Source organism: Pholis gunnellus (genome assembly GCF_910591455.1).
Source record: "Pholis gunnellus genome assembly, chromosome: 14".
In the NCBI taxonomy this organism is placed as follows: domain Eukaryota; kingdom Metazoa; phylum Chordata; class Actinopteri; order Perciformes; family Pholidae; genus Pholis; species Pholis gunnellus.
Window position 1 is genome coordinate 19,989,719 of NC_136541.1, and position 27,645 is coordinate 20,017,363.

Here is a 27,645-nt window from a genome sequence, read left to right on the forward strand (position 1 = left end):
ATTGTGAGCACATTACCATGCTGGTGTTAGAACTGTCATTTCTCTGATATTTAGATAACACAATCTTTTACAAATGTATGTGACTTACTGTAGATGCATGTGTGTGTGTGTGTGTGTGTGTGTGTGTGTGTGTGTGTGTGTGTGTGTGTGTGTGTGTGTGTGTGTGTGTGTGTGTGTGCGTGCGTGTGTGTGTGTGTGTAGAATGCCATCTCTGTCGGAGCAGCTGCAGGAGGTGCGGAGTCGGGCTGAAGTGTGTCTGTATTCCGGTGGCAGTGTGGTGGAGGTGCGGGTCGGGGTGATGGCTATGGCTAATCTGCCCTTACCGTCCTGCTCCAAATACTGTCACATCGCCGCAGAGACCATGGTGATAGAAAACAGCTTTGGCAGCAACAGGAAGGAGGTGAGAGAGAGAGAGCAAGTACACAATAACCCAACCTGGATATACCTGTTTAAAGTCTATCCAGACCGAGGTTGGGATCAAGAGTGTGGGTGGGGATAGAACCAGTGGCGGCTGGCCAATAGAGAGCAATGGGGCGTTGTCCCACCTTGAGCGCCCCTCCTTGAGCCACGGCGAAAGATACAGTACAGATCCGAATTTACTAGTGAATGTGCTAGCGGCTGCTACCATGGAGCTAGCGGCTGCAGAAAACGCTGGTACTTATAGAACAAACCGAATATTTTTCTAATATAAGCCGTCAACCAACGCGGTCATAATTTTCACTTTTTATGTGTGGCTCTTTTCTGATGCTTCATTATGGTGTGTCTGTGTCTAAAAATGACTTTGGTGATCATAATGACGCCGGTTTTCAACACTGCACTATGTCAGCATCTGGCTCAGCATTGTGTTTTCACTGACAGTAATGTATTGAAGCCAGGAGACCGAGCTATCTTTACCGTGCCCTGAAAACGTGGATTTGCTCCGTTTTTGTTTGACTGCATTTTATTAGTAACAGCTAGCGATACGTTTAGGCTTGTCAAGCCCTTCGTCTAGAGGAGAGTTCAGGCTTTCTAACGATGTATTGCATGTGCAAATTGAGCTTTTCTGGGGGTGAATACAGTCTCGCGTAACGGAGCTACCCGCATACTCGGCCGTGCGCTCGGTCGTGGCTATTACGCACAGCAAGTCTGCTACTTACAGACCACTTGCATAAACAATTGCATGTTTCTATTCTATGAACTTGAACCTTACAACTTTTTAACTTGTGGACACATTTCCTGTGTTTCTTCCTCAGACCCTCGCATCTCTCCAGCGCTTGTCTACAGCATTGAACATCCTAGAAAAGTACGGCTGTAATTTGACAAATCCCAACAGGCCAAAGTACTGGAGGACCGTGAAACACAACAACCCAGTGTTCAGGGCCACCGTTGATGCTATTCAGGTAACATTAGAAAGTGCAGTAGAGTTATAAAGTATAGTAGAGTAAGTGTAATCGACTTAGTATATCTTTACGTACAAGCCTTCATCACATATTAATGGCATGCCAGTCTACCAGTTGCTTGTATTCCCAAGTCTACTATATTGACTGACTGACAAATGTAAATAGTGAGCAGAGACATGAGCTTGTTCATTGTTCTCACTGGCTCCTCCATTTGGCACAGAACGTTCATTGTTCAGATGGTGAGCAGCCCTGAAGATGTTGAACCTGCCCTGATCTTGTTCCAGTCCTGTCCCTGAATCTGTCCCATTCTTGTCCTGATCCTGTCCTGATCTGGTCCCAAATGTGCCATTATCAAGCGGCGACCTCCAGTGCTGAGAAATGAAGCCAGCACTGGAAGTGTCACAAAATGCAGTTCCTCAAATGGCCACTTGAAGCTGGCACCAGAAGGGAGTCAATCCCATAGACCAGGGGTCACTAATAGGCAGACCGCGGTCCGGATCCGGACCCAGATGCCATTGTATCCGGAACCTGGACCTAAAGCTTTTCCCGCCTTTACGGCACTCGTCAGTGGTCCAGGAAACAAACTGACCAATTACATGCAGTGTAAATCACATGACGTGATGCAGCTCAGTCAATCAAATATGGGTATTCTGACAAGTTTCCTGAGTGATTTACACACACACGGCCCGGGCTGAGACGAGGAAAGAGAACGAAGGGCAGGTGACTAATTACGTGAGTCAGAGAAGTTATTTCACAAGACGTTCTCCAAAAAGAGAAAAGTGGTCCGAGAGACCAGAGTCTTTAACCAAGAATGGACTCTTATAGGTGAATTCTTCCCAGGGGCAGTTTAAAACCAGTTTGTCTCATATATTCAGAGACCGTGACGATTATTAAAAGCAGTAATATGAAGCGCCACTACAAGACACAGCATAACTCTTTTGAGCAAACGTTCCCAGTCACATCTGAAATGAAGACACAGAAAATAAACCTAAGAGCCCGATGTGATCAGAATCCTGACATTAATTCACTGACCAACAATGATGTTAGCAGAGAGAATAGAGTGGAAACAAGTGGTTTAATAACCACAGATAAAGTCCCTGCTCACTCATTTCTCTTGTTAGAAGATGAGAAAATATAATATCGTGGCTTTTTTGATTGACATCACTTCACACCTGAATGAACTGAATTTAAAGCTGCAGGTCAATTCAGTGAAATTATTTTTTTCTAAAAAATGAATTACTTTATTTTAACATTTTTCAAAAATCTTTCTGTTCTGCCAGTTATTCTTTAATCCAGTCGTTATTTTACTTGAAATGAGAAGAACATTTATTTATGTATTATTTATAATCCATCCAGTTAAATTTGAAAACTGAGAATGATAATTGTTCAAATATAATTGATGTGTACTTTCTTTATTTGATTTGACAGTTGACTACACAGAGACATTGTTACTGCTACTAGGCTTCCTGGATATACATATATATATATATATATATATTAGTGCTGGGCAACGATTAACATTTTTAATCGTGTTTAATCGCATTGTTATGCGCAAAATTCAATAATGAATTAAAAAGTAGTGTTTTATTTTAATAGTACTGCTATATGAACAAAAGTGCAATAACATTTGGTTTGCAAACACTTCAAACGAATAAGGTGCTTTTTAACAGCAGTATTCCCTTTACACAATGTGACAGAACGCTGGAGACTGCAGGGGACGTGTTCAAAAGGCAGATGTCTCGCAGCAGCGATCATATATCTTGCACTATCTGTGCTCAGTGTGCTGACTTTATGTGAAACGTTCCACAGCTGTGCAACATGTTTAACATGTTTCAACACGTTTCATCAAAATGTCTGTCTTCTGTCTTCATGACAGTCAGAGCATGTGAATGCAGCTCTACTGTTCATCACTATAATGCTGTAACTCCGAGGTGATGATGGTTACCCAGCATGTCCAGTAGTCTCTCCAGTGAGAGCTGCAGCTGGTGCTCGTTGTAACGCCGTCGCTTTTCTAGAGAGAAGTAGAGTCGTTTTCTCATAGACTTCTATACAACCAGAGGAGTCGCCCCCTGATGGAGAGAATGCAGGTTTAAGGCACTTCTGCATCGGCTTCACTTTGCAGAACGGAAAGTTGCTGCCTGTTCAATCCCCATAAACCTGCATGTTGAAATGCCCAACTTTACAGCAGAAATAAACATGTTTAAAGCCTCGTACAAAAAACGTTTTTGGTCTCTATAGCTAATAAGTCATTTTTATTAGTACATTTTTGGAATTATAATAAGGCTTAAATTGATGCATAATTAAGGGTGTAACCGTTTGAGTGACAGGTGGGTGTTGTCTCAGGTCGCTAGTTGTCTGCACTGCTACACACACTCTGGATCGCCTCAGCTCTGACGACGACCCAAGTCTTTGCCTATTTTTAGAGTTAGCCTGTGTTGTCACTGCGAAGATTGAGGAGCCCCCACTGGTGGCCACCTATGGGTGACATCATGGAGACTACATCCATATTTCATACAGTCTATGCTTTTTATACTGACCCGGAACTGCTACAATTTTCTCGCAACCCTGTCCCTGTTACTCCCGATCCCAAGAGAAGATTCCTCGTGCTGACTGACAGAACTTCTACATAAAGAACCTGAGGAGGTCCACCTTCATACTCAACTGTTTGGGAAAGTAAACCAAAAAAAAAGTTGAGGTCACATTACATCCCTTTTGTTCTTTCTGCACCCAGGGAGGACGAGCAGTGCTCTGTCTCTATGGTTACTCCAATCAGCAGCCAGACGGGCTCAGCTTCCCTGATGATGTCACGGATCCTGATGTGGGCTGCGTTGCTGCGGTAACACTAGAAGTGATGAGTCTGAGGATGGAGCTCGAAATGCTTATTAAGGTGTGTGTGTGTGTGTGTGTGTAACTCATGCATGTCTATTAACTTCTTACACTTGATTGGTTTTCTTGGGGAAGAATGATTCCTCTGCATCTTCTGTCGCCAACAATGGCAGAAGCATGTTTGATAACTGCTCATTTGTTTGCTGCAGCAAAGTTCCTACTTTGTCAAACTGTCCTCGGTTTGCTGTAGAGCCAGAGAAGGCTTTAAAATCTTTATACTTTGTATAGTATGTAACAGATCTTTCTGTGGATTCTGTAGTCATAAACTGCTTTACTCCGAGGCACTGCTCTGGTATGTGTGTGTGCAAAGTGCAGTGACCGTTTTGCTTGACTTTGAATACAAAGCATTAATGATAACGTGTTTGGTCTAATCCCAGGAGGCTCATCCCCACCCTGAATTCTACGAGAGAATCATTCCTACACTAAGACACAAGGTAGAGTCATTCAGATTACCATCTATCTTCAGTTACATGTTTCAAAGAATATACTTTGTATAGATTGGATTATGGGATAGATCAATACTGCATCAGACTAGGAGTTATATACTTACACCTATGATAGATGCTCTTCTCCAAATATTATGATTGAGACCGGCAGGGAACTGAGTTCAATACGCTCGACATGACATGACCAACCAAATGTCATCTCAGTTCATTACAACCGACTGAAACTTTTTTTTCCAGTTAAATACAGCATTGTGTACACCTGTTCCACAAAGAAAACAGAAGACCGGACGTGTTTCTTCAGACCAAATGATTTATTTTGCATCTACCACTTATTAGCTGTAGAAAATAACACAGAGGATCTGAGGGGTCAAATTCCTCCCCAGTACCACAGGGTAAACCCGATTAATGTCCACTACTGATTAGTATGTTACTTTGTTATTAATGTACATGTTGATGTTGTCTAGATGCAGGTGACCAAGCCTTGAAAATATAATTTCATGGACAACATTTTAAAGTCAGAGAGAAAAGAAGAAAAAAAAGTATGACGATTGGGGCCGTCCTTGTTTTTGTGCAAAAATGTGTTGTGAAGTTTATCTGAAGTTAATATGAGGCACCAGCAGTCTGAGTTGGACAAATCAAATGGATATCTTCCAAAGTAACAATCTTTTTAGAATGAAATTGCTTTTGTTTTCCTGGACAGTGTTGAGCTGCAGTGAAAGGAGAACGGGAATGTTCTACTAAAAAGTATTTTTAAGATACTCACACAGTCGGCTGAGCTTTGTCTAATGAAGCCATTGTGTCTGGTGAAATGTTGGTAATAGTATTACATCACACTGAACGGAGCCATCTCTTATTTGGAAATTAACGATGACCCGTAGTGCAGATTTTTCAAGTCAGCTCCCCCCCCCCCCCTCTTCTCTCCTCTTAGGATGTAGGTCTCAACACTGATGCTGTGATCTGCCACTTCTCCACTTCATGCCACTCAGGCGGTCAGACCAAGTCTCTGGCCTTCCCCCTCCACCATCACTCTTCCAGGGTGAGCAGTCGTGGCCAGTCCCTGTCCACCAACCACCAAAGTCTCCGGTCCATTCAGGTCTTTCCCACCTCCTCAAACAAGCACCCAGGTGAGGAGAGAAAACACTTGTTTATCTGTCCATTTATAGACAGACTGCATACTGTAATAACTAGTTCTCACACACACACACACACACACACACTTGTCAAACATTTCCCCTCGCTAATTAAGAAAGTGGTTTTGGTTTTACACATTGAAACATCATGATGAATTACATTACATTACAGTCATTTAGCAGACGCTTTTATCCAAAGTGACTTACAATAAGTGTGTTCAACATAGTATTAAAAAGAACTACTAGTCACCAGAAGTCATAAGTGCATCTCCTTTCTTAAACAAGCATCTAAGAGCATAAACCAGAGAAAACGTACAGAAACAAACTAGTATGAATACAATAAGTACTAAGTGAAAGGCTCAGGGTAGCACTTCTTGAAGAGGTGAGTCTTCAGCCTGATGAAAGATGAGCAGTGACTCTGCTGTCCTGACGTCAGAGGGGAGTTCATTCCACCACTGTGGGGCCAGGACAGAAAACAGCCGTGACCGGGTCGATCGGCCGCAGGGACCTCTGAGCGACGGGGCAACAATCACCCCGAGGCAGCAGAGCCAAGTGGTCGGGCGGGGGTATAGGGCTTGACCATGGCCTGGAGATAGGAAGCTGTTCCTTTCACTGCCCTGTAGGCTAGCACCAGAGTCTTAAACTGGATGCGAGCTCCAGGTAGCCAGTGTAGAGAACGGAGAAGGAAGTTGTGTGGGAGAACTTGGGGCGATTGAACACCAGACGAGCTGCAGCTTTCTGGACGAGCTCCAGAGGTCTGATTGCCGACGCCGGGGCTCCGGCAAGTAGTGAGTTGCAGTAGTCCAGGCGGGAGATGACAAGAGCCTGAATGAGCACCTGCTCCGTCTCCTCAGTGAGGAAGGGGCGAATCCTCCTGATGTTGTAGAGCAGGAATCTACAGGAGCGTGTAACCGTTGAGATATTTGCTCAGAACGACAGTTGGTCATCCAGGGTCACACCCAGATTCCTCGCAGTCCGAGTTGGCGTCACCACGGTATCATCAATGGTGATGGACAGGTCTCGGTGCGGGCAACCCTTCCCCGGGAGGAACAGTAGCTCGGTTTTGTCCAGGTTGAGCTTCAGGTGGTGTATCATCATCCACTTCGAGATGTCAGCCAAGCACGCAGCGATGCGTGTCTCCACTCGAGTGTCACCGGGGGGGAAATGACAAGACCAGCTGGGTGTCATCGGCATAACGTAGGGTAGGATGGGGCATGGAGAGGGGAGGGAGAGCTGTGGGGGAAGAGCTGGAGAGGGTGTGATGGAAGATTTCTATGTTAATCGGGAGAAGAAAGTGTCATTCACAAATCAATAAAGTCTTCAAAAGATTCAAAGTTGTCTTGTTCTGTTTATTCGCTTGCAAGGGAAAAAATGCACCACCGTCACTCAGTCAGTGTCTGTGCTGAAATCTTCAAAAAAGTACAAGACTCCACTTCCTTTTATACGTACAGAGATAAATCATACATAGGGAGGTGATGTTTTGCACACAGGCTGTCTGATCTGGGTTTATCTGGTTCATGCAGCTGGCCTTCCTCAGTTTCGATACTTTGAAGGTAAGAAAGATATTTCAAACACAAGTTACTCATTACTGCTTAGTTTCAACTTTCTTTACTCCATATCAGGTACAAATAATGAGCGTAGACAATTATTTCCAGTCACTTGTTCTGCTACTCCTCCATTAGCCGTCTCCTTGATAGATGACGCGTACGTTTCGGGTTCACGGCAAGGACACATAGTCGTAAAATCACACCTACCTTGCACAGACAGGAACTGCAAAGGTATTAACACTGAAGCAAGAACAATAACTTGACATGTGTCTTAAGCCTCGTATATATTCCCCATTCCGCAGACAGCTGCGGACTTGTACTAGTTGCGTGGATGCGCAAGTGGTTCCACTCATACTCCAGTTGAGGGTCCGCATCAGTCTGCACAGCAGCTGGATTTTCGCAGATCGGGCGAGAATCACGTAATTACAAATCATACCAAAATCCATCTTGTCAGGCTTCAAATGAGGCATTTGTGTCAGTCAATCCTGGACCAGTCTGCGTCCTGTGAGAGGCTACAGGCTGCTGGGGGCGTTGCTTATGTGCTTGTGTGAGGACACACAGAAGAGAATATTTGTTGTAAACAACAATGGAGGTTCGTGGCGGGGTTAAACTGGATGCTGCAATAGCCTCAGTTATATCAGAAGTGGAGGGTATTTCTTCATCGGGAAAGGGACGCAAAGAACGACACTGAAGGCTTTTCTCCATGGAAAAGATGTTATAGCTCTTCTTAGGCAAGAGTTTGATTGACAGATGGTTCATCCAGTCCCCCGCCAAGTATTTTCTGAAAATACCTGCCTTTTTCTAATCAAGGTAAAGCACCATAATGTTGTTTTACCAGGAGTTCGACGTCATTTGGATGACTTTGTATTCATTTAAAGACAAACTTTATAAAAGTAGGTAACGGCAGTCCTCCGAGCACAACCTCTTTTTCAAAACAAATTGTCATCATCGTCCTAACAACACCGTCATCCAGCAGCTAGGCCTGTTATGTGCTGGCCAACGACTACATACTGTAGATATACTTTAGTAACCGGAGAGTATTGGCATGTCAATATCCAGGAACACAGGAGATATCCACATATACTTCCTGTTGGTGTGTTTTTTCCAGTGTTTCTCTTTTTCACTAGAAAAGTATCTTCATTTTGTGACAATATAATCTATGATTTGGCCAAGATTCATAGTAAAAAATGACGCGACAGTGTTTGGTTCAGCAAATTGTTCTCTCTGTTTCAGAGAACTGCACTATCTGTGGGATATTCCGCATCTCTGCCCACTGCCTCACCTGCCTCCAGGGGCTCTGCTCAGAATGTGACAGACTGTACCACTCCTACCCTGAGAGGGCCAACCACCGGCGAACAGCTGTCTTGTCATCATCATCATCATCATCGTCAACATCATTCCAGAACAGGAAAAGTCAAAGGTATGAAATATAAAATGGGAATACTCTGATTCCACTGTCCACAGCCAGTGATGGTTCTGAATACTTGACTTGAACTAAAAGTTCTCAGCAGGTGTATGTCATCATAGCTGCTCAGCTGCCCTCTTTCCCCATCTGTGGTTTGGTGCAGATCAGTAGTTGTCGTTTCTATGCTGATTCGACAGGAAGTTAATCATTAAATTGTTTTTATTTAGTGCATTTAAATTAAATTGTCCATCCATCCATCGATTTTCCTCCGCTTATCCGGGGTCGGGTCGCGGTGGCAGCAGGCCAAGCAGGCTGACCCAGACTTCCCTCTCGCCCGCAACATTTTCCAGCTCATACTGGGGGATCCCGAGGCGTTCCCAGGCCAGCTGGGAGGTATAATCCCTCCAGCGTGTTCTGGGTCTTCTCCGGGGTCTCCTCCTAGTTGGACGTGCCGGAAAACCTCCAGTGGGAGGCGTCCAGGAGGCATCCTAATTAGATGCCCGAACCACCTCAGCTGACTCCTTTCGACGCAAAGGATTAGCGGCTCAACTCCAAGTTCCCTCTTGATGTCCGAGCTCCTTACCCTATCTCTAAGGCTGAGCCCGGCCACCCTACGGAGGAAACTCATTTCGGCCGCTTGTACCCACGACCTTGACCTTTCGGCCACGACCCAGAGTTCGTGACCATAGGTGAGGGTGGGAACGTAGACCGACCAGTAAATTGAGAGCTGAGCCGGAAGCTCTCAATTTACTCTTCACCTAGACGGTCCGGTGCAGCGCCTGCTTTACTTCACCGATCTGCCTGTCGATCTCCCGCTCCATCTTACCCTCACTCGTGAACAAGACACCGAGATACTTGAACTCCTTCGCTTGAGGTAGGCACTCCGTCCCCACCTGGAGGGAGCAATCCACCGGTTTCCGGCAGAGTACCATGGCCTCAGATTTGGAGGCGCCGCTTCACACTCGGCTGCAAACCGCCCCAGTGAATGCTTCATTATATTAAAATGAAATGCAAATTGCTGATTTACATTTTTAATCTGAATTATGGTTGGCTAACCGAGCTGCCAAACAAGCTCAACCAATCAAATGATGTGGTTTACAGACAGGAGCGGTGTTTCCATTCAATTTACCCCTTTTCTAAGCCCCGCCCCCTGCTGCTACTCTGTCAAGCTGTCAGAGCTACCATGGAGCCCACACTGTCACTACCTGCACTCACTGAATAAATATTGTATAATTTTTGGAAGAATGAAAAGTGATTCAGAGAGAAGCAAACTTATGGGTCAATAATATGCATTTGAAGGAGAATCCAGGATGTAAAACTGATTCAGCAGTGAAAACAGGTTAAAAAGATAAAGATAGAAGCTAAAGCTACATGTCACAGTGTAAACGTGAACCACCACATCACCTGGAGATCCAGACAGACGACAATGAAATGAAGGAACAACTGTTCCTCTTTATTCACTGTTGCAATCATTAAATAACATTCAGTATACATTTAGTAGCTAGCATAGCATAGAAGTGCTAACGTTAGTTTATGATATGCTAACATACTTTGCTAATGCTAGATCCACAGCTTTTTAATGTAGAAATGTACAGTTTTAGAACTTTACGTATAAATCTCCTTCCAACCTCTCTGGGTAACAAGTATCACTATCACACGTTTAACCATGACGAGCTCCAAATCCACTAAACCAGCCTGAAGATGAAGAACATCTGAAACCTCTGATGAGAGTCTATGGAGCAGAGCTGAGTTATCTGACCCTGTTCAGCGCTGGCAGTCTGCATTCGGGACTTTCGAAGGGTCAATTTTCAAGCAAAATTTAAGTGAACTTCTGAAATGCCACAAAAAAGGACCTCAATCGATCGCTATTGAGGAAGTCATTTAAAATATATGAATGGAAACATGGCTAGTCAGGAATATGGTCGATGTTAAAGCTGATCACAGCAAAGTATAACAGTTGCGACACAGTGTAAGTCAAAGTGTTGGAACTGAGTGCTTGTATGGCTGATAAGTGTGTGAACAAAACCGATGTGTATGGATATGCAGTATCAGACACAACAGTATAACTGTCCCCTCTTCCCCTGTTTCAGTTCTTCCAACTGGCGTTGCCTCCACTGCACCAAAGTTAACTCCATCCAGGATGTGCTCTGTGAGGAGTGTGAGCGGCCTCGGTTGGAACTGATCAGCTCTAAAGCAGATGAATCTCAGCCCGGCACCATTACAGGTCTGTGCTGTCTCATGGTGCATCCCACAGCTATCCCACAGCTAGTCCAGTATCCAAACCCACCTCCTTTATTCTACTGCACTCTAGTTGCATCAGTACCATGGAAACTGCGATAAAATCAAATAAATACAACTAATACTAGATTAAGTGAGTTGTGTATATATTTATATATACACACACAGTCTATTGACTTTGAAATGCTACATCTTTGCCAGCAACCAGTCAATTTTGTTCCTGCTCTTTTTTAACTGCCTGTATATTTTTGTGCATACCGGCCTGTTAAAGGAGACTATCATTTGAATACCAGCTTTTATTTTTGAATTTAAACTTCATCTTTAATCTCTTTAAACCTTTTATTGTCACGTGACAATGGCCAAAAATTGCGACCACAGCCAAGGTACTTTTAAGTTGAGGACGTGATTGAACTGAGTGTGTGTGTGTGTGTGTGTGTGTTAATGTGTTCTTCTCAGAGTGGCAGTGTAAGAGCTGCACCATGGTGAACGCAGCCAGCAGTATTCTGTGCAAAGTGTGTGAAAGACCTCGTTTGGCCACACGACCTCCAGTGACCCCGTCACACCCACCCATCACCCCCCCCAGACCACCAGCACCAGTACTGGGCATGCCCGGCGACCCTGACAGCCAGGTTAGTTCACTAGTTTGTGTTTGTAATATCATACAGCTTGGTCTTAGTCAGGATATGACTTCTAAATAGTATCTCCATATATATCTCTATTTTTATATTGTTTTATGTTCATAATTGTTTGATTTAACCCTTTAATGTGTATGATCATACCGGCGGGGTCATTCTAGTGAATTAATCTGAGTTTAGATGGAGCCTTTATGACATTTTCATATTCAACATCAGAATGTGCTGATATAGTCTGAGTGGCACTCGAAGGTGGTCTGCTAATACTTTGAAGCAAAATTGGTTTGTGGAGACAGGAAGTTTCTCAGAGACACTCTGAGGTGGTGAACTGACATTTTAAAGTCATATTGGTCTATGGAAATGTATTCTTTATTATTTTTCTTGAAAAGATTTGCTGTATACTGAGTGCCTTTCTCTCTGTGTCTCTTTGCCTTTCTGTATCTCTCTACCTCTCTGTGTCTCTCTACATCTGTCTCTCTGCCTCTGTGTCTCTCTGTCTTTTTGCCTCCTCCGCGTCTCTTTGTCTCTGCCTCTCTCTATCTCTCTCTGTGTCTCTTTGTCTCTCTACCTCTGTGTCTCTCTGCCTCTGTCACTGTCTACCTCTCTCTCTGCCTCTCTCTGCCTCTCTCTGTGTCTCTCTGCCTCTCTCTGCGTCTCCCTGCGTCTCCCTGCCCAGTGGGTGTGTCAGTTCTGCACCTATCTGAACTACTCTCCTGCTACGGTGTGTGAGATGTGTGACCTGGCTCGTCCGGAGCCCGCCCCCCTGCCCGCGAAGCTTCGCCCTCCCTCTCCGGTCAGACGAGTCCCCGCGCTGCCGATCAAACCCAAAGTGCCCGCCCCCGAAGACCTGGACTCCTGGAGGCAGAGGCTGATGAAGGAGGAGGGACTGAAGCTCATTCAGCTGATCAGAGCAAGTCAACTTCATCACCTGTCAATCAACCTCGGGTCTAGAATACAAGTAGTGTCTGTATTCTACTGCGTCTGTCCTTTTCTGTCTGTGTTAGGATGGAGAGAAGAAAGGAGTGAGTCCAGAGGAGGTGTACACAAGCAGGACAGTAGCAGGGGACAGCAGCATCCTGCCGTGCAAATGGTTAAAGACGGAGCTTCCTCTGCTGTTAGACCTGATCAGGACGTCGGTGGCAACCTCTCCCCTTCAGTCTGCCTGTGACCAGAACACAGCAGAGTGCACAGTCAGTATGATTCTCTCTGTAAAATCGAAGGCTTTATGTTCCTCTGTTAGCGATTGACCTTCCTCTAACACAGAGCAGGTCGTGTGAAGCTCCTGCCGAGGATGCCGGGAGAGAGGCGGAACCTGCGTACGCGGTCCAGCTGTCCAGAGCGGAGGCCAAGCAGGCCTGGCTGACAGCAGGGGGCGACACCGAGCGAGCTGCCAGTCGAGCTCTGAGAGACAGACTAGCCAAGGTCTCCTCGACAATTACGGTTTCACGACAACATTCGGTTGGTCTCTTTTTAGTTCGAGAGATGGTGTGATGTTTTTATTCCGTACCGCTCAGGTGAAGGAGCTGCGCGCGATGGGCTTTAGCGACGAGGCTCGCTGCCATGAGGTCTTGAGGCAGAGCGGCGGCGAGGTGAGAGGGGCTCTGGCCCTGCTGCAGCGACCGCTCCTGGAGCCCTTCCACAAGCACATTTGGAGTGACAAGCCCGAGCCTCCTGTGGACATCCATCACCCTGACAAACAGGTGCAGGCATATTCATCAGGCCTGGGTCCAGTCCCGTTAATCTTCTGTACTCCAAACCCTCTCGGCTGGATTGAAAAGCATAATTGCCAAAATGACACCTTTTTTCCAAGCAAGAAGCTGTGAAAACCGTCATTATTGTCAGATTTTCATCTTTCCGATGGTACACACATCATGTAGGATGATCGGCAGCCAAAATGAAGCTTAAAATTGTGATATTTCATTGAAAACATTTTATTCTACATGTCTCATTTAAAATCTGGCCTTAATTAAATCGTTAACTCAAACCAGATATTAATTCTGCACTCCTCAGTGCAACTAGGAAGCCATGATTGACTCGGCTAAGAACCTACAGTCCCGTGACAAAAACTGTCAAGCTTGAACTGCCTGTACACATTGTGCGTTGAGGAGCTGACAGGAGAGGCTGTAAGGAGAGGAAAATGTAGATAGAACTGGAGGCTCTATATGCTATGTACATTGAACTAACATTAGTAACACTTGCGGACACTTGTGGGGGAATAGATTCCATTGATTTCCCATTTTTTAAGAAATTCAACTTGCGTTTTTTTCTTTTTTATGATGTATGCTAATATAACAGCCTTAATCTGGCAATGTCTGGCCTCACTGTAGTCCCCTACATAATTCCATTACGTCTCTTCCAGCGCATATGTCGGAGGTTACTCGCGGTGTACGATCTCCCCAGCTGGGGTCGCTGTGAGCTGGCACTGTCGCTGCTCCTGGAGCACAGCGCCCCCTACTCACTGGAGGACGTGGTGCAGGCTGTGCGAGAGTCCCACGACAGGGAGTTCATCAAGCGAGTGCTGGCTAAAGAGTGTCCCATCTGCCTCTCCATCTTCCCCCACAGCAAGGTACTGAGACGGCAAAAACAAAAATCTTTGTATGAGTTCTACAGCGGTGAAGCATGTCTGAAGTCATGCTTTACTCCCCCCCACCCTCCCCCCTCTCCTCTCTCTTTCAGATGCAGTCTCTGACGTCGTGTCAGTGCTCCGTGTGCTGTGGTTGCTTCCAGCAGCACTTCACCATCGCTGTTCGGGACAAACACATCAGAGACATGGTGTGTCCGGTCTGCTGGGAGCCTGACATCAATGACCCTGAACACCTCAACAGCTACTTCTCCACCCTGGACATCCAGGTAGGGTGGCAGACGAACCAAGGATTGTATGAGGGAGGATAAGATAAAGACTACTGGTGCCTGGTCACGCCAGAAAGTGGCACGACAAAATTCTGTGTTTCCTTTTGTGCTATTTGCACATGTGATTTTTTTGCTCGTGCAAACATTTGGTGAAAAATCTTCCCCATTCCATGTAAATGAGCCTCCTTGCAAAAATAGTCCAATTCACAAAGATCAGCTTTAATAGCCACATGCAGTCAGTGAAATGATCGGCTTCAGAAAGTAACTGAAGAGCATTTTTACTGACAGAAAAATATATTAAATCCCACATAAATGTTCTCTCATTCACGTTTGAATTCCTTGCCTGAAGTTTCGAGGAATGCCTCGGCCCCTCGCCGGTCAGGACTTGTGATTTTTTTGTCGTTATTTTTTTTTTGTCAGTAGCAGCAAATGCTTTGCACAGTACATCAAACTGTATTATTCCTACATATAGATAAGGAAGAAACACAAGAGATTTAAAAAAGCAGAATAGTTCAAAATAGAAGCAGCCGTTGGCGAGATATCCTCACTTTCATTCCCAGGGTTTAGAGCTGGGATATTCAATTAAAGTTCAACGAGGTCCAGTTAGAGAGAATGTCCTCATGCAAAGGTGCGGAACATCACAATAATGTCTAACTTGCGCTATGATTTAGTCCAATATATATTGAAGTAGCCAACAGTTGTATTAACGTCTGAACGTAGTCAACAACTTCCTGTCAAATCAAATAAAGAAAGTTCAATTAAATCATATCTCAACAATATTCATTGTCAGATTTAAAATTGAACTGGATGAATTATAAATAATACATACTTTAATAATAAGTAAATGTTTTTCTCTCACTTCAAGTAAAATAAGGGCTGGATTAAAGAATAAATTACACAACAGAAAGCTTGTAAAAAATGTGCTTAATTTTAGAAACATTTATTTCAGTGAAATGCCTTTCAGCTTTAAATTCAGTTCATTCAGGTGTGAAGTGATGTCAACCAAGAAACCCACATTATATTTTTCTCATCTTCTAACAAGATACATTTGTGTGCAGGGACTTTATCTGTGGTTATTAAACCACTTGTTTCCGCCCTATTCTCTCTGTTAAAATCATTGGACAGTGAATTAACGCGTCAGGATTCTGATCATATTGAGCTCTTAGGTTTATTTTCTGTGTCTTCATTTCAGATGTGAGTGGGTACGTTTGCTTAGTGGCGCTTCATATTACTGCTTTTAATAATCGTCACGGTCTCTGAACACATGAGACACACTGGCTATGAACTGCCAATGGGAAGAATTAACATATAAGAGTCTGTATAAAGGTTCTGGTCTCTCTGGCCACTTTTCTCTTTTTGGTGAACGTCATGTGAAATAACTTCACTGACTCGCGTACTATTCTCCAACTGCTCAATCTCTCTCCCCGTCTCCACCGTGTGTGTAAATCTCACTTGAGTCGGGATGTGTATCAGAATTGTGGTGGAAAAAAACTATACAATGAGTCGTATAAAACACTTATTACAACCCTACAATGATCTTTTCGAACCAACCCATAACTTTTACTCACAAAACCTGGTGTTGAACGAGGTGAAACTTGTTAAGTTATTTACACGCTACATGCGTAACCACGTCACGCACTACGTAACAAATGTACTTATTTCAACCCAAACCATGATCTTTACCTAAACCTAACCAAGTGGTTTCCCTAACGTAAACCATGTGTTAAAAACTGCCGCCATTGTGACCATTTCACAATGTTAAATACAACTGTCTTATACGTCACTTTGGGAGTCACTGGCAAACGACCTATTCTGTCGTTTAGGTATGAGGACGTGTTGGATTTTCATGACTGTCCCCTTTTAAAATATTATACCTGTGTTTTTGCAAGTCTCAGCCCATCTACAAGTACATTTCTTAGCTGACTGGGTCCCTGCTACCTCTCAGGGACTGATTTCTAGGTTGTATTATTGTATTATGTTCTTCAGCTGCGTGAGTGTCTGGAGCCAGAAGTCTATGAACTGTTCCATAAGAAGCTGACAGAGCAGGCTCTCATCAAGGACCCCAAGTTCCTCTGGTGCTGTCACGTAAGTACACTCTTAGCTTTGTCAACAAAAAGTCACATTTCTAGACTTTGAATGCTTCGATGACATTAAAATTTCTATTTTAGTGGCGGTGCGGCGACCAGCACAAACAGTGCTCAAACAGATTGGTATTTTATACCTATTATACTAATTCAACATAACATTTTCTAACCAGTAGATGCGTCTGAACTGGCGTCAAAATGTTATGTTTAATGTAGTTAAAGCAGCAATGTCAGTAAATCAGATGACGTGACCAGGTTAAGTGGGACCTGAAGTAGATTCAGTGACACTGTACATGTTTGTTATTTCACCAGTGTGCAATAAGTTTAGTAAAGTGCATATTTATATTATAATAATGAGCTTTTATTGTAAGAATAACTGTTTATCTAATACATTTCCTCCTCTGTTGTTTTAAATCACCACAACTCAACTAAATACCGGGAACAATTACCCAGGCTTGAACTTTATGACTTAAAAGATGATATTAAGTATATTCTCTATAGTCATTGTTTGCAAATTTAATGTTGTTAACGACAACCGTTAAAACAATGTTTTCTCAAAGCAAGTGTATTCATATTAGATCATTCTTCTTTCTACTGTCTCCTATCCTCCTGTATCCTCTCCTCTTGTTTCCTCTTCTCAGTGTTCATATGGGTTCATCTACGATGGCGACCAGCTTAAAGTCACCTGTTTTCAGTGTCGTAACAGTTTCTGTGCTCAGTGTAAGAAGCCTGTAAGTATAACGTGTCTCTCTTTCTGTTCTGTCTGGATCTGATTTCCCTATCATCATGGACAACACTGTCAAATAATATAAACAATATCACTAACCAAAAAACATCGACTGAACTGCACTGAATATTTTGTTAGTATTGTTACAATGTTCAACACAGTGGACCAATTTAAACTAACTTCATATTGACTTCTCTTTAAAGCTTTGATTTCACCAGAAGGATAGTTGGTGACCATGGGAATTGGTGTAAATGTCTCTGTATCGTCTCTGCAGTGGGAGTCTCAGCATACAGGTCTGTCCTGTGAACAGTACCAGTCCTGGAAGAGGGAGAACGATCCGGAGTATCAGAGACAGGGCCTGGCTGGATACCTCCGAGACAACGGCATCAGTAAGCACACACATCTCTGCAGGAATATTTTTGATCTAGCAGCGGGATATGCTGCTCTAATTTAGCAAGGGGTGCACTTTTTAATAGATTTGTGATCCATGTGAAACTAAATAGCATGTAGTATACAATATTATTTACTTTAACCCACCTCTCACTGAGTCAATGTGCAGGGTTTGTACAATGTCTTGAAAGTTTAATTCTTTTTTTTATTTTAACAATTATATTAGGATTAGGCTTGAGGTCAGATATACTCCTTGAAACCTGCTTATCTGTACACTATATTTTCTTCTATGTGCTGACACTGCCTCCCTCCTCTCTCTGTTTTCCCTCTTCCTCTTTCTCACCATTCACATCCTGGCTGTCGCTCCTCCACTCCTCCCGTCAGCCTGTCCTAACTGTCGCTTTCAGTACGCGCTGTCCAAAGGAGGCTGCATGCATTTCTGCTGCTCACAGTGTCGTTACCAGTTCTGCAGTGGCTGCAACAACCCGTTCCACACTGTAAGTCGGACTCATACTGCAGTCCTGTTTTCCTACTGTAATTATCAACATAGTGATGGAGAAAGAATTCTGATTTATTAGATGTAATGGTGGTCCACATAGTAGTTTATTACTAACCAGTACGTATTATTACCCCTTAAATTGTGTGTTTCAGTCAATTAATCATCAGCATAAGCAAATGCCTAAATCACCCCATACAGAGGCCGTTATCCCAGTTAGTTTGACACAGGGATTACCTGCAGGGATTATCATGAAATATCAAAAAGAATTTGTGAATTAATTAAGTCTCAAATAATAGTCAAATCCAAAACAGATAGCTACGGAAGCCCAGAGAGGCAAGTGAGGAAATGAACAATAAGATTTCCTCAGTCTGATCTCTGCCCCGTTCATGACTTAAAGCAGGGCTGTGAATCTTCTTCAAAAACGTGTTTTGATACTTTAGTTGAAAATCTCATTACATCATGAACTGTCATCAATGAATCAAATGCTCTGACATAAAGAAAATAGCTCATACCTGTCTACCTACCTGCAACTTTCCTGCTAGAGTTAGCAATTTTGGGATCTGGAGCTGCGAGTTACTTTCATTGGAAAAGAGTGTGAATTGGAAAACGCTGCGCTGATTTTTTTGGTTGTATGATTTTAAAAGTCTAGCGTACTCCTGCGTAAGGGGTTTGGTAATCTTAAGCAACTCCGTTTCTCAAGATTACCACGCCTGCCTTTAAGAACAGGTGAAATAAAGAGGTTTTGGCAGGATAATCTTACTAAATTTCTGAATTTTCTTTTTTCAACTGTGAAACAGTTTTTTTTTTTTTTTCAAAGTTGCCTTTTTTTTGTTCATCTGTGAAAACAGTTGCAATAAATACTGTGTGTTGGCAAGTTATGTAACATTACATATTAATCATCATAAGTCAGAGGGTCTCTCCACATTCTCTTTGCAGTCCATCCAAAGAAGATATTTTACCCAAAAAACACAAATGTCAATGTGGTGGCACGAGATGAAGAGTCTGTAGAATTCATCGTCCATGGGATGCAACTGTCTGTACAAAATGACATGGCACCCCCTCCAAACAGTTTTAAGATATTCAGTCTGGAACAAAGGGGTGGACCAGCCGACATTATTGTTGTACCAAATCTTTAGACCTGGACAAATATTTTTACCAACCAGTAATTTAGCCCAACATGAAATTGAAAAGCATATGCAGTAATTAATTAGTAGTAACATTTCTCTCATTTTTGCATATTTTATTTGAGGCAAAAGATGTATATAAAAGATGACATGAGGTACACAATTAAATATATCAGTATTTCAACAACCATCATTTTTATTTTTCTGATTATGTAATAAATTAGCAAATATCTCTGTATTTATTAATAAATAAAAATGTGTGATGAGATATAGACACAACGTTATTAAGTTCTTAAAAGTTCAAGACTCAGAGGAAAGTCACATGTTCAGGCTACAAACTGCATGCTGGTACAAATGATTAGGTTTATTCAGATTTTTTCTTTTGGCTATGTTGTCGGAGTCTCTAAACATTAATCCTTAATTTAAATACATTTAACATTTGTCTCATCATTGCTTTGTGCTGCCACGAATGACAGTGTAACCGACTTAAAGGTCTTAAAGAACGTTGGTGTATTGGGTCTGGAAAAATATAAAAATATATTATTAAAAGAAGTGAACTTTTCACGGTTGGTTTAAATGCTTCAAACACATTTGTTGTAAATGCAACTTGAGGTTATCACAGAGATGATTGATCTGACTTCCCTGAACAAGTGACCGGTGTCTCCTCCTCCCTCTCCTGTTGTCCTATCAGACGTGTGCAGTGGATGAGTGCAGTGTATCTGGATTACATGCCCATCATCCCAGAGACTGCCTCTTCTATCTGAGAGACTGGGAACCTTCCAGACTGCAGGCTTTACTGCAGGTACACACACACACGCACACACACAACAACAACAACCGAATTGATGGCAGAGAATTCCGCTGCAGGGAGAGTGACATAGTGTCCTAACAGCAAATGTTACTTTACTTGATGTAAACAAACCATGTATCTGTCAGCTGTGAGCTCCACATCAGCCTAGTGATGTAACCGTTTAAGAGAAGGCTAACTTGTGCTTGTTATCTTCTGATTTTTGTACTTTTTTTTTAAACGGGAAAACACACGATTTGTATTGTGGTTGTTTACTAGAAATGAGGTACACCAGCAAGTAGGAAACTTTCAGGCGATCTCCCTCCAGCCAGCTGCCAACTTATTTAGGGCTTCGTATTGATATGAGAAGTTATCGGATAGAGAACTCCTCGTTCCATCTTCCCGTCAGCTGTTCCTCGTCCATCGCCGGCTTTAAAAGTGAGCTACGGGAATAAATAGAAACGGTGCGTCCTAGAAAAGTTCAGCTCAGAATGGTGCTCTGTGCTGTGCTGCTTCACTCGCGGTCAGTTTAATTGAAGTTGAAATGAAAAATCAACCTTCATTTTTCACAACCCTAATGTGAAAACATGATTTCTGCCTTCACCCCAGTATTTTGGATTTGATTGATTAGACAATATTTCAAGTTACATTTCTTTTCTGTAGTGTTTTCTGTTTTGTTTTTATATTTTGTTTCATTGTGGTTATTGGAAAGGTCACTGTGTTTTCTGGTTTATTGTCATATTTTCCAAATTGTGGTTGTTTTTGGTTTGAATGTTTATATTTTGTCGTTTTGTGAATCTTTTTATGTTGGGATTGTTTTTGTCCAATGTTCTTGTGTTTTGTACCTCAGGGCTCACCATAGTGAACTGTGTAAAACAGACTAATGGGAGTAACCTCCACTCTCCTTTTATTTTCCTTTTCTATGACTCACAGAATAATGGAGTGGCCTTCAACACTGAAGCCCCACCTGGAACACAGACAGGTAGGCCAGAGGGTTGTACTATGAAGCAAGTTCGACATAGCCGGGCCTTCTTTGCGTTAGCTGGCTCGACAACACCTAAAACCCACAAAGGTGGTTCTGAACTTCCTCAGTTCACCAGGCTGTGCGTTTTCATAAAAGGCGCTCCATTCGACTCTCCTACAGCACAACGTGGGCCGATCACGTTTCGCCTACTTAAGTCAAGAGGAACAGTTCGTTAAGCTACATAGCTTTGTGAATGTAAATCTTTAGAATATATCTAATCATGTACAGGCAAAGTATATTTATATCGATCATCCAAATTGCACCAACTTCGTCATCTGCACATCTTCGGGTCCCCAGCAGTTCACCCGCCAAGTGTGAAGTAGATCCCATGAACGGTTCTGGAGATATGAGAAGGACACACATACATTCCTTGCTTTAGAGTTAGATGGATTGGTACAAATTTGGAACAGACATTCATTCATAGACATTAACATATTTAAAATGCCCAAATAAAGAGTTAAATAATGTGAAATGCAATACATGTTGTAATATGTGTTTCCTTTTATGCATGAATTTACTTTGTCATAATTAAAATGAAAAAAACGGTCAACAATCACAGCTTGGCGGCAGACCATAGATAAATAAATAAATATCTCTCTAGTTTATCTGTGCTGACATAAACTGATGGCAGCCATGACGACCAATCTTTCTATATCAGGTGCAGCCTGATCCATGTCCCCACTCAGGATTCATTTTAATCTGGTAATCTCTGAACTGTTTAACTAGCGTTATCATCAGGTCAGCATTTTAAGTCTTAATACTTACGTTTATGACCAAATACCTGCAAGGGACATCCCCAACAGCCTCAGCTGTACTTTGTGTTTAATGCCAATTAGCTTTGTTAGCATTCTAACATGCTAAACATCTCACCCATTCCCATTCATCCTCGTTCTTAATTAAGTGTATATAGCTAATTAATCTTAACCTAGGCTAAAAATCCTAACTGTAAATACATGTCTCTTTTAATAATGATTAGAAACATAATATCCTTTCCAGGGTATTTGCTCTGTGTAAGTCCTTCTTTTTTTCTTCCTATTTCCATTTACTCCTCTGGTCTTTGTCTCGCTTTATTTATTTGTCTTCTTGCCTCTCTTTCTTCAGGTCTGTGTGGAGTGATAGAGCAGAAGGATGAGGGAGGCCAGCAGCCAGATTCAGCTTGCGGAGCTCAGACCCAACCTGGACATGCTGGTCTCTGCGAGTAAGATGACTTTATATGACCAAAAGTCTTCAGCAACCTGCAGTTTAGCCAGTTTAGTTGTTGGTCTATATATTATTACCTATGTGCATCTCTTCCGCACCTTTTTATAGGACTATCATTTTGTATGTCATTGTTTTTCTTTTGCAATATCATCAGTAAGGGATTCAATAGCAAAACAATTACCTCATGTGTCATATCTTTTGGTTTAATTTATTTCACAACCAGTATTCTGACGCGTTTCAGCATAAAGCATTTAACGGTTGACACATCTTTCTCGACGCCTGATCAAAATTCAGTGTAATAACAATGTTAACTGGCAATATTTAAAATGACAATTCACAAAACAACACAATATACCTCTAATTCCCAATTCTCAATAAATAATGTTGGTAATGTTAGCAAACAAAGGATGGAATCACAAAATCTCATACTAACTACGTGTTCTCATCAGGAAGCTGTGTGTGATGCTAACACGGTGTTGCACTTGTGTCCAGGAAGCATTACAGGGAGTACCTGGTCAGCCTGATCAACAGCCACTCCATCGACCCCGCCCCCCTCTACAGCTCCAACGAGCTGCTGCTGGCCTGCAGGAGGTACAAGGTGGACGACAGCCGCAGGGACGGAGAGGACGGCTTCACCTATTTCAGTCGGCTACTCCAGGTGAGTGTCTGTGTGCGCACACACGTTTGATCAATGAATTCGACTTTGGTGGCTTCTCTTTTTCTTTTGGCCACGCTAGCGTCAGTTGGTCCACCATTTTGGTGCAGATGTAAATATCTCAACAACTAGATCCCCAGAGAATAATTCCTAAAAACTGGTGATCCCCTGACTTTTGGTCTTGCGCCACCATGAGGTTGATATTTTGAGTCAAATGTCTGGACGATGACTGTTGGATGGGTTGTCATGACATTTAGTCAGACATTCATGTTACTCTCGGAATAATTTGTAATCACTTTGGTGATCCCCTGATCATGGTATGAACGCAGAATCTGTCGGCAACGGGACAGTATCGACGAATCAGGTTTGAGCGGGATTAGGTTGCAGGCAAGTGAACAAAAGGAGAGCAAATGCATGCCACAATGTAATCTCAAAACCCAACAGGTATTGTCTGACGACGATTTCGCTTTTTAACAGCTTAAAAATAAACCGCTAACTGAGTGTAAACTGGCAACTTGTGAGACAATTCAGTCATATCCAGAGACTGTTTATAAGAAGTGGAGGAAGTCATCGGGAGGTCACCCATTGGTTTGTGGACTTTATGTAGCTTCGAGTTCTGCGATTTCGCCATCCAAAAATACGTCCGTTGTCATGTTGGTTTTTCGCAACCAATAAATGGAAGTGACCATATTTGGAATGCAGAGGAGCGACTTAAAGCATACTCTGCTTTATGGTCTGTTTGACTCTAAATGGACCATAATTTACTAAATGGACATCATGCTGTATTGAAGAAGACTTGAAACTAGAGATTGAGACCATAAACTCATGTTTACAATGTTTACTGAGGTAATAAATCAAGAGAGAAGTAGAGTCATTTTCTCATAGACTTCTATACAACCAGAGGAGTCGCCCCCTGGTGGACACTAGAGAGAATGCTTTAAGACACTTCTGCATCGGCTTCGCTCGGCAGAACTGGAGATGCTGGCTGGTTATAACTCTATTCTCACGTCTCAAGTTGCCAATTGGAGTGCAAAAACAATGCATGAACAGACAGCTATCACTGGATTACTTTGGTACTGACAAAAACTTCAGAATGTGAATATTCCCAGGCATTTTCTGCACTCGATCATGATAATCGCCTGTTTTCGTAATATCTTGTTCCTAAATGGTCATATATTGTTTTGACCAGATGAAACTACCATTTTTGTGGATACATGCTGTTCAATCTATGATATTTAGTTTTGATACAGTGACACTGACATCCCTTCGTGTCCCTTTGCAGAAACTGATGGATGAAGTACCGCTCGGTGACAAGGTGCCACGCAAGAAATAATGAATCACTTCCTGTTTCCCCGACGTTGACCTTTCAATTGAGCTACAAGACACTGAAATGGCTTTCAGTTTCCTTAAAGATCTGGATCTTAGGCACGAGGAGTGAGATTGGTTCGGGTTAGTGTAAGGGTCATGCCTTCGCACTCCTGCATCCTGTAGACATGGACAGCGATATGACCGATCGGTAAGTCAGGCTGTTGGCACATTTTCATCTGATCCTCTGAACTCAATCCTAACTGGAGCGTTTACCCACGCAGCATAAGGTTACCGTCGGCGATCTCCCCCCAATTAAAAGATAACCAGCTTTGTGGTACCAGAGAACCTGTGTTCAGCCCAAAGATAGCTCACTAACCCACTAATCTCACTCCAGGTCTCCAATCACAAGCCTTTGTTCACGGCACGTTTTTTTTTATTTTTTTGTAAAATGAAATGTATTTATTTATTGTGCATGTTTAAACTTGACATGCAAGTATTGTATCGTAATCGTAGTTTTTGGAGTGGTTAGAACTGAGAGATGAGCCAGAAGTGTAAACTCCCGCCAGAGTGCATGTGGTGGTCTGTACTGTATCCTAAATAAATGCTCTTTCAGGCCTTATGACACATGGTTGACTTGTCATTGTTGATGATTTGTGATGGTGTGCTGTGCGACTACATTTCATCAAAAAAGTGTTATTTGGTCAACCTCTGTCCGTAAGGCAAGTGAACGATATAACAGGAACACCTACAACATGGTGGTCAAAAAGTCAAAATCTCTACATGTGTACTGTTTTTTTATTCACTCAGGTTGTGTACAAGGCAGCAAGGAAATGGACCCACATCTAGAGAACCAGACAGGAACAGTTCAGTGATGTTAGTGGTGAAATGATGATAACAAAAGCTTACAGGCAAAGGCAACGAGTCCAAGCAGAAGTAGCCGAGAACCCACAGGTTCACACAACATCGCGGTTGCTCCTCAATTGGTCTATTAATGCTCGTAGGGTTCTGGAGGTTCAGAATCCATTTTTTGGATCCCCTGATCCAGACTGGGGACTATCCCGCTCAAGAGAGACAGGAGGTGACCTAACCAGCCTGGGATGGGTTATGGTACCTCGTATATTAAATCAAGTCATTTCCAGACATTAATAACCTTTCGGTGACACCGTAGGAGCCGTAATCACTTTGTCACATGTTTAATACTTTATAAATTGAGGCTGAGGTAACGGGCTGTGTCGTTTTTTTTTCATTTTCTCTCATCAGTAAATCAATCCTAATGTACACTAGCCTTTCAGATTAGATTCAATATTATACGTAGCTTACAATTATCAACACCAGAACACAAACGCTCAGGCTCCCACATGTGGCAAAGGTGTACTGCAGATATACATGTTGTATAAAAGACTACGGAAGAAATTCTGCAAACCATAGTCAAGTCTGTTCACTCAGTCACTGACTGGATTTGTCCATTTGTTTGTTGTCAGGGAGAACAAAAGGACCAGCTCTGTGTCCCAGCGGTGCACATGGTTCCCAGCATCCACAGTCCAACAATAAATACATACAATAACTTGTATTCTCCTTGACTCCTTGATCACACACTATCCGTGGTCTAAGTAACGGCGGTGTGTCATTACAGCGACCCTAATGAAATCTCCTTTGACCCGCCTGTAGGTCCCGACCCAGTGTTTGGGAATGACCGGTTTAGGATTGGTTTCACACAGTCAGTGGGAACTTTGGAAGAGTCTTCAAGTCTCTCCAAATCTTGCGTTTCTTTGTCATTTTATTCATGAACATTATGTAATTCTCCACTTTCCACTGTTATCTTCTTCTTTGATTAGTTTTTTGGAAGATTGCAAAGCCAACTTTAGGGTGCGAACAGGAACAGGATCTAGTTTACATTAGCCTGTAAGGCATACTATAATAGACTCACATCACTGGTGATCAAGTCATAGTGTGTCACCTGCATTAATGTGTCACCTGTGTATGCTTCACATATCATGGCACCATCTTGTGGTTGGAATAAAAAATACAACAAGTTGTCTCCAAACTGTCGTCCTCATCAGGACGCTGTGAATGCTTTGAGATACTTTCTGCTCATTGATGTGAACCAAATGTTTTGATGACTCCTTTTTTTGAATGGATTGTATTTAACACAATAACCTCTGTAGTCGTTGCGTCACAGTTTGTGATATGTTGATGATATTGGTCTTGAGTTGAGCGGTGATGAGTTAGAAAAGCTGGAAAAATTCAAAATTTGAACAGTTTGACTCAAGCTTTTGACACAAATTTCAGTTCTGGATTGATCAACTTTTTAATTTTTGAATGAATAAAGAATGGTTACAAACTACAAATAAGTATTCCCACTAAACACTCTGATGACTGCAAGGAGTTTTAATCCAAGACCACTGAGAGAAGGTCTTCATTTGAGACAACTACGGATTGTGAAGAACTGAGAGACTTTGATATGAAATCAGTGGATCTTAAAAAAAAAAATAAAGTTCTAAAAAAGCAGTTTTTTCTTCTAACCGGACTGATTGTTCTTCCTCCAGAGATCCAGAATCTTTAATGAAACCAGCCAGAAAAAAAGACCTTAAAGATGTTCTAGTTTCTTCAGGTTTGGTCTCACAGGTGTCAAGTTAATGCAGGAGATTCATGTGATGACTTGATTACCAGTGATGAGATTCTCCTATAGGATGGATTGTTATCAAGCCTTTTAGATACATTATAATGTGTTATGATTGTGCTTGTGAAGCATTATAGACATGAGCTTTATATAAAGTGTTACAGAATTCTTTATTAAATATTTTTCTGTTGGCTGACTGATGGCTTAATAGAAATTGAGAAACTCAAGAGCGTTTATTAATGACTACTAACATTTCTAACTGCTGACATGATGATTTATTATTATCAAGTGAGACACACAAGCATTTTGAACCAATAAATAATTCTTATAAAATGATTTATCAGAAAGTAAAAAGTAAGTAATAAACAATTCTGCCGGCAAACTGAAATAAAAAAGATGAACGCAAAAATAAAACGGACTAGGATCTGTGATATGAATGTGTCTGTTTGATGTGAACTCTTGTGGACTCAAACGACTGATCTGATGACTGCAGAGAATGATGGACTTCATCGAGCAACAGAACAACATGGCTGGAAACGTGAGGCTCTAACCTCCACAGTGTTTCATGTCACATGGACAGACTTACACTCCGACGTGTTTTCAGTGTTGATTTCAGGCTATAGATCAAATACGACTTCTCCATCACTCCACGATCAGGTCATCATGCAGCTAATGAAAACTGACTTTCATTTTTAAGTCTTAATATTTAGCTAA

General features: G+C 42.4%; 1 protein-coding gene across 1 annotated transcript; it reads left to right on the forward strand.

The window, feature by feature from the left end:
- Positions 1-202: 202 nt before the first annotated feature.
- Positions 203-24,336, forward strand: rnf31 (ring finger protein 31; the record flags this gene model as incomplete). Its single annotated transcript, XM_079173030.1, has 23 exons — positions 203-400; positions 1,233-1,379; positions 4,111-4,266; positions 4,643-4,699; positions 5,640-5,835; positions 8,622-8,808; positions 10,884-11,017; positions 11,488-11,660; positions 12,340-12,621; positions 12,668-12,827; positions 12,904-13,085; positions 13,178-13,363; positions 14,023-14,229; positions 14,340-14,513; positions 16,500-16,598; positions 17,239-17,328; positions 17,599-17,713; positions 18,099-18,211; positions 20,029-20,139; positions 21,058-21,106; positions 22,250-22,346; positions 22,841-23,006; positions 24,286-24,336. The coding sequence occupies 23 exons, from the start codon at positions 203-205 to the stop codon at positions 24,334-24,336; spliced, it is 3,330 nt and encodes a 1,109-aa protein (XP_079029156.1).
- Between the last annotated feature and the right edge of the window lie 3,309 nt (positions 24,337-27,645).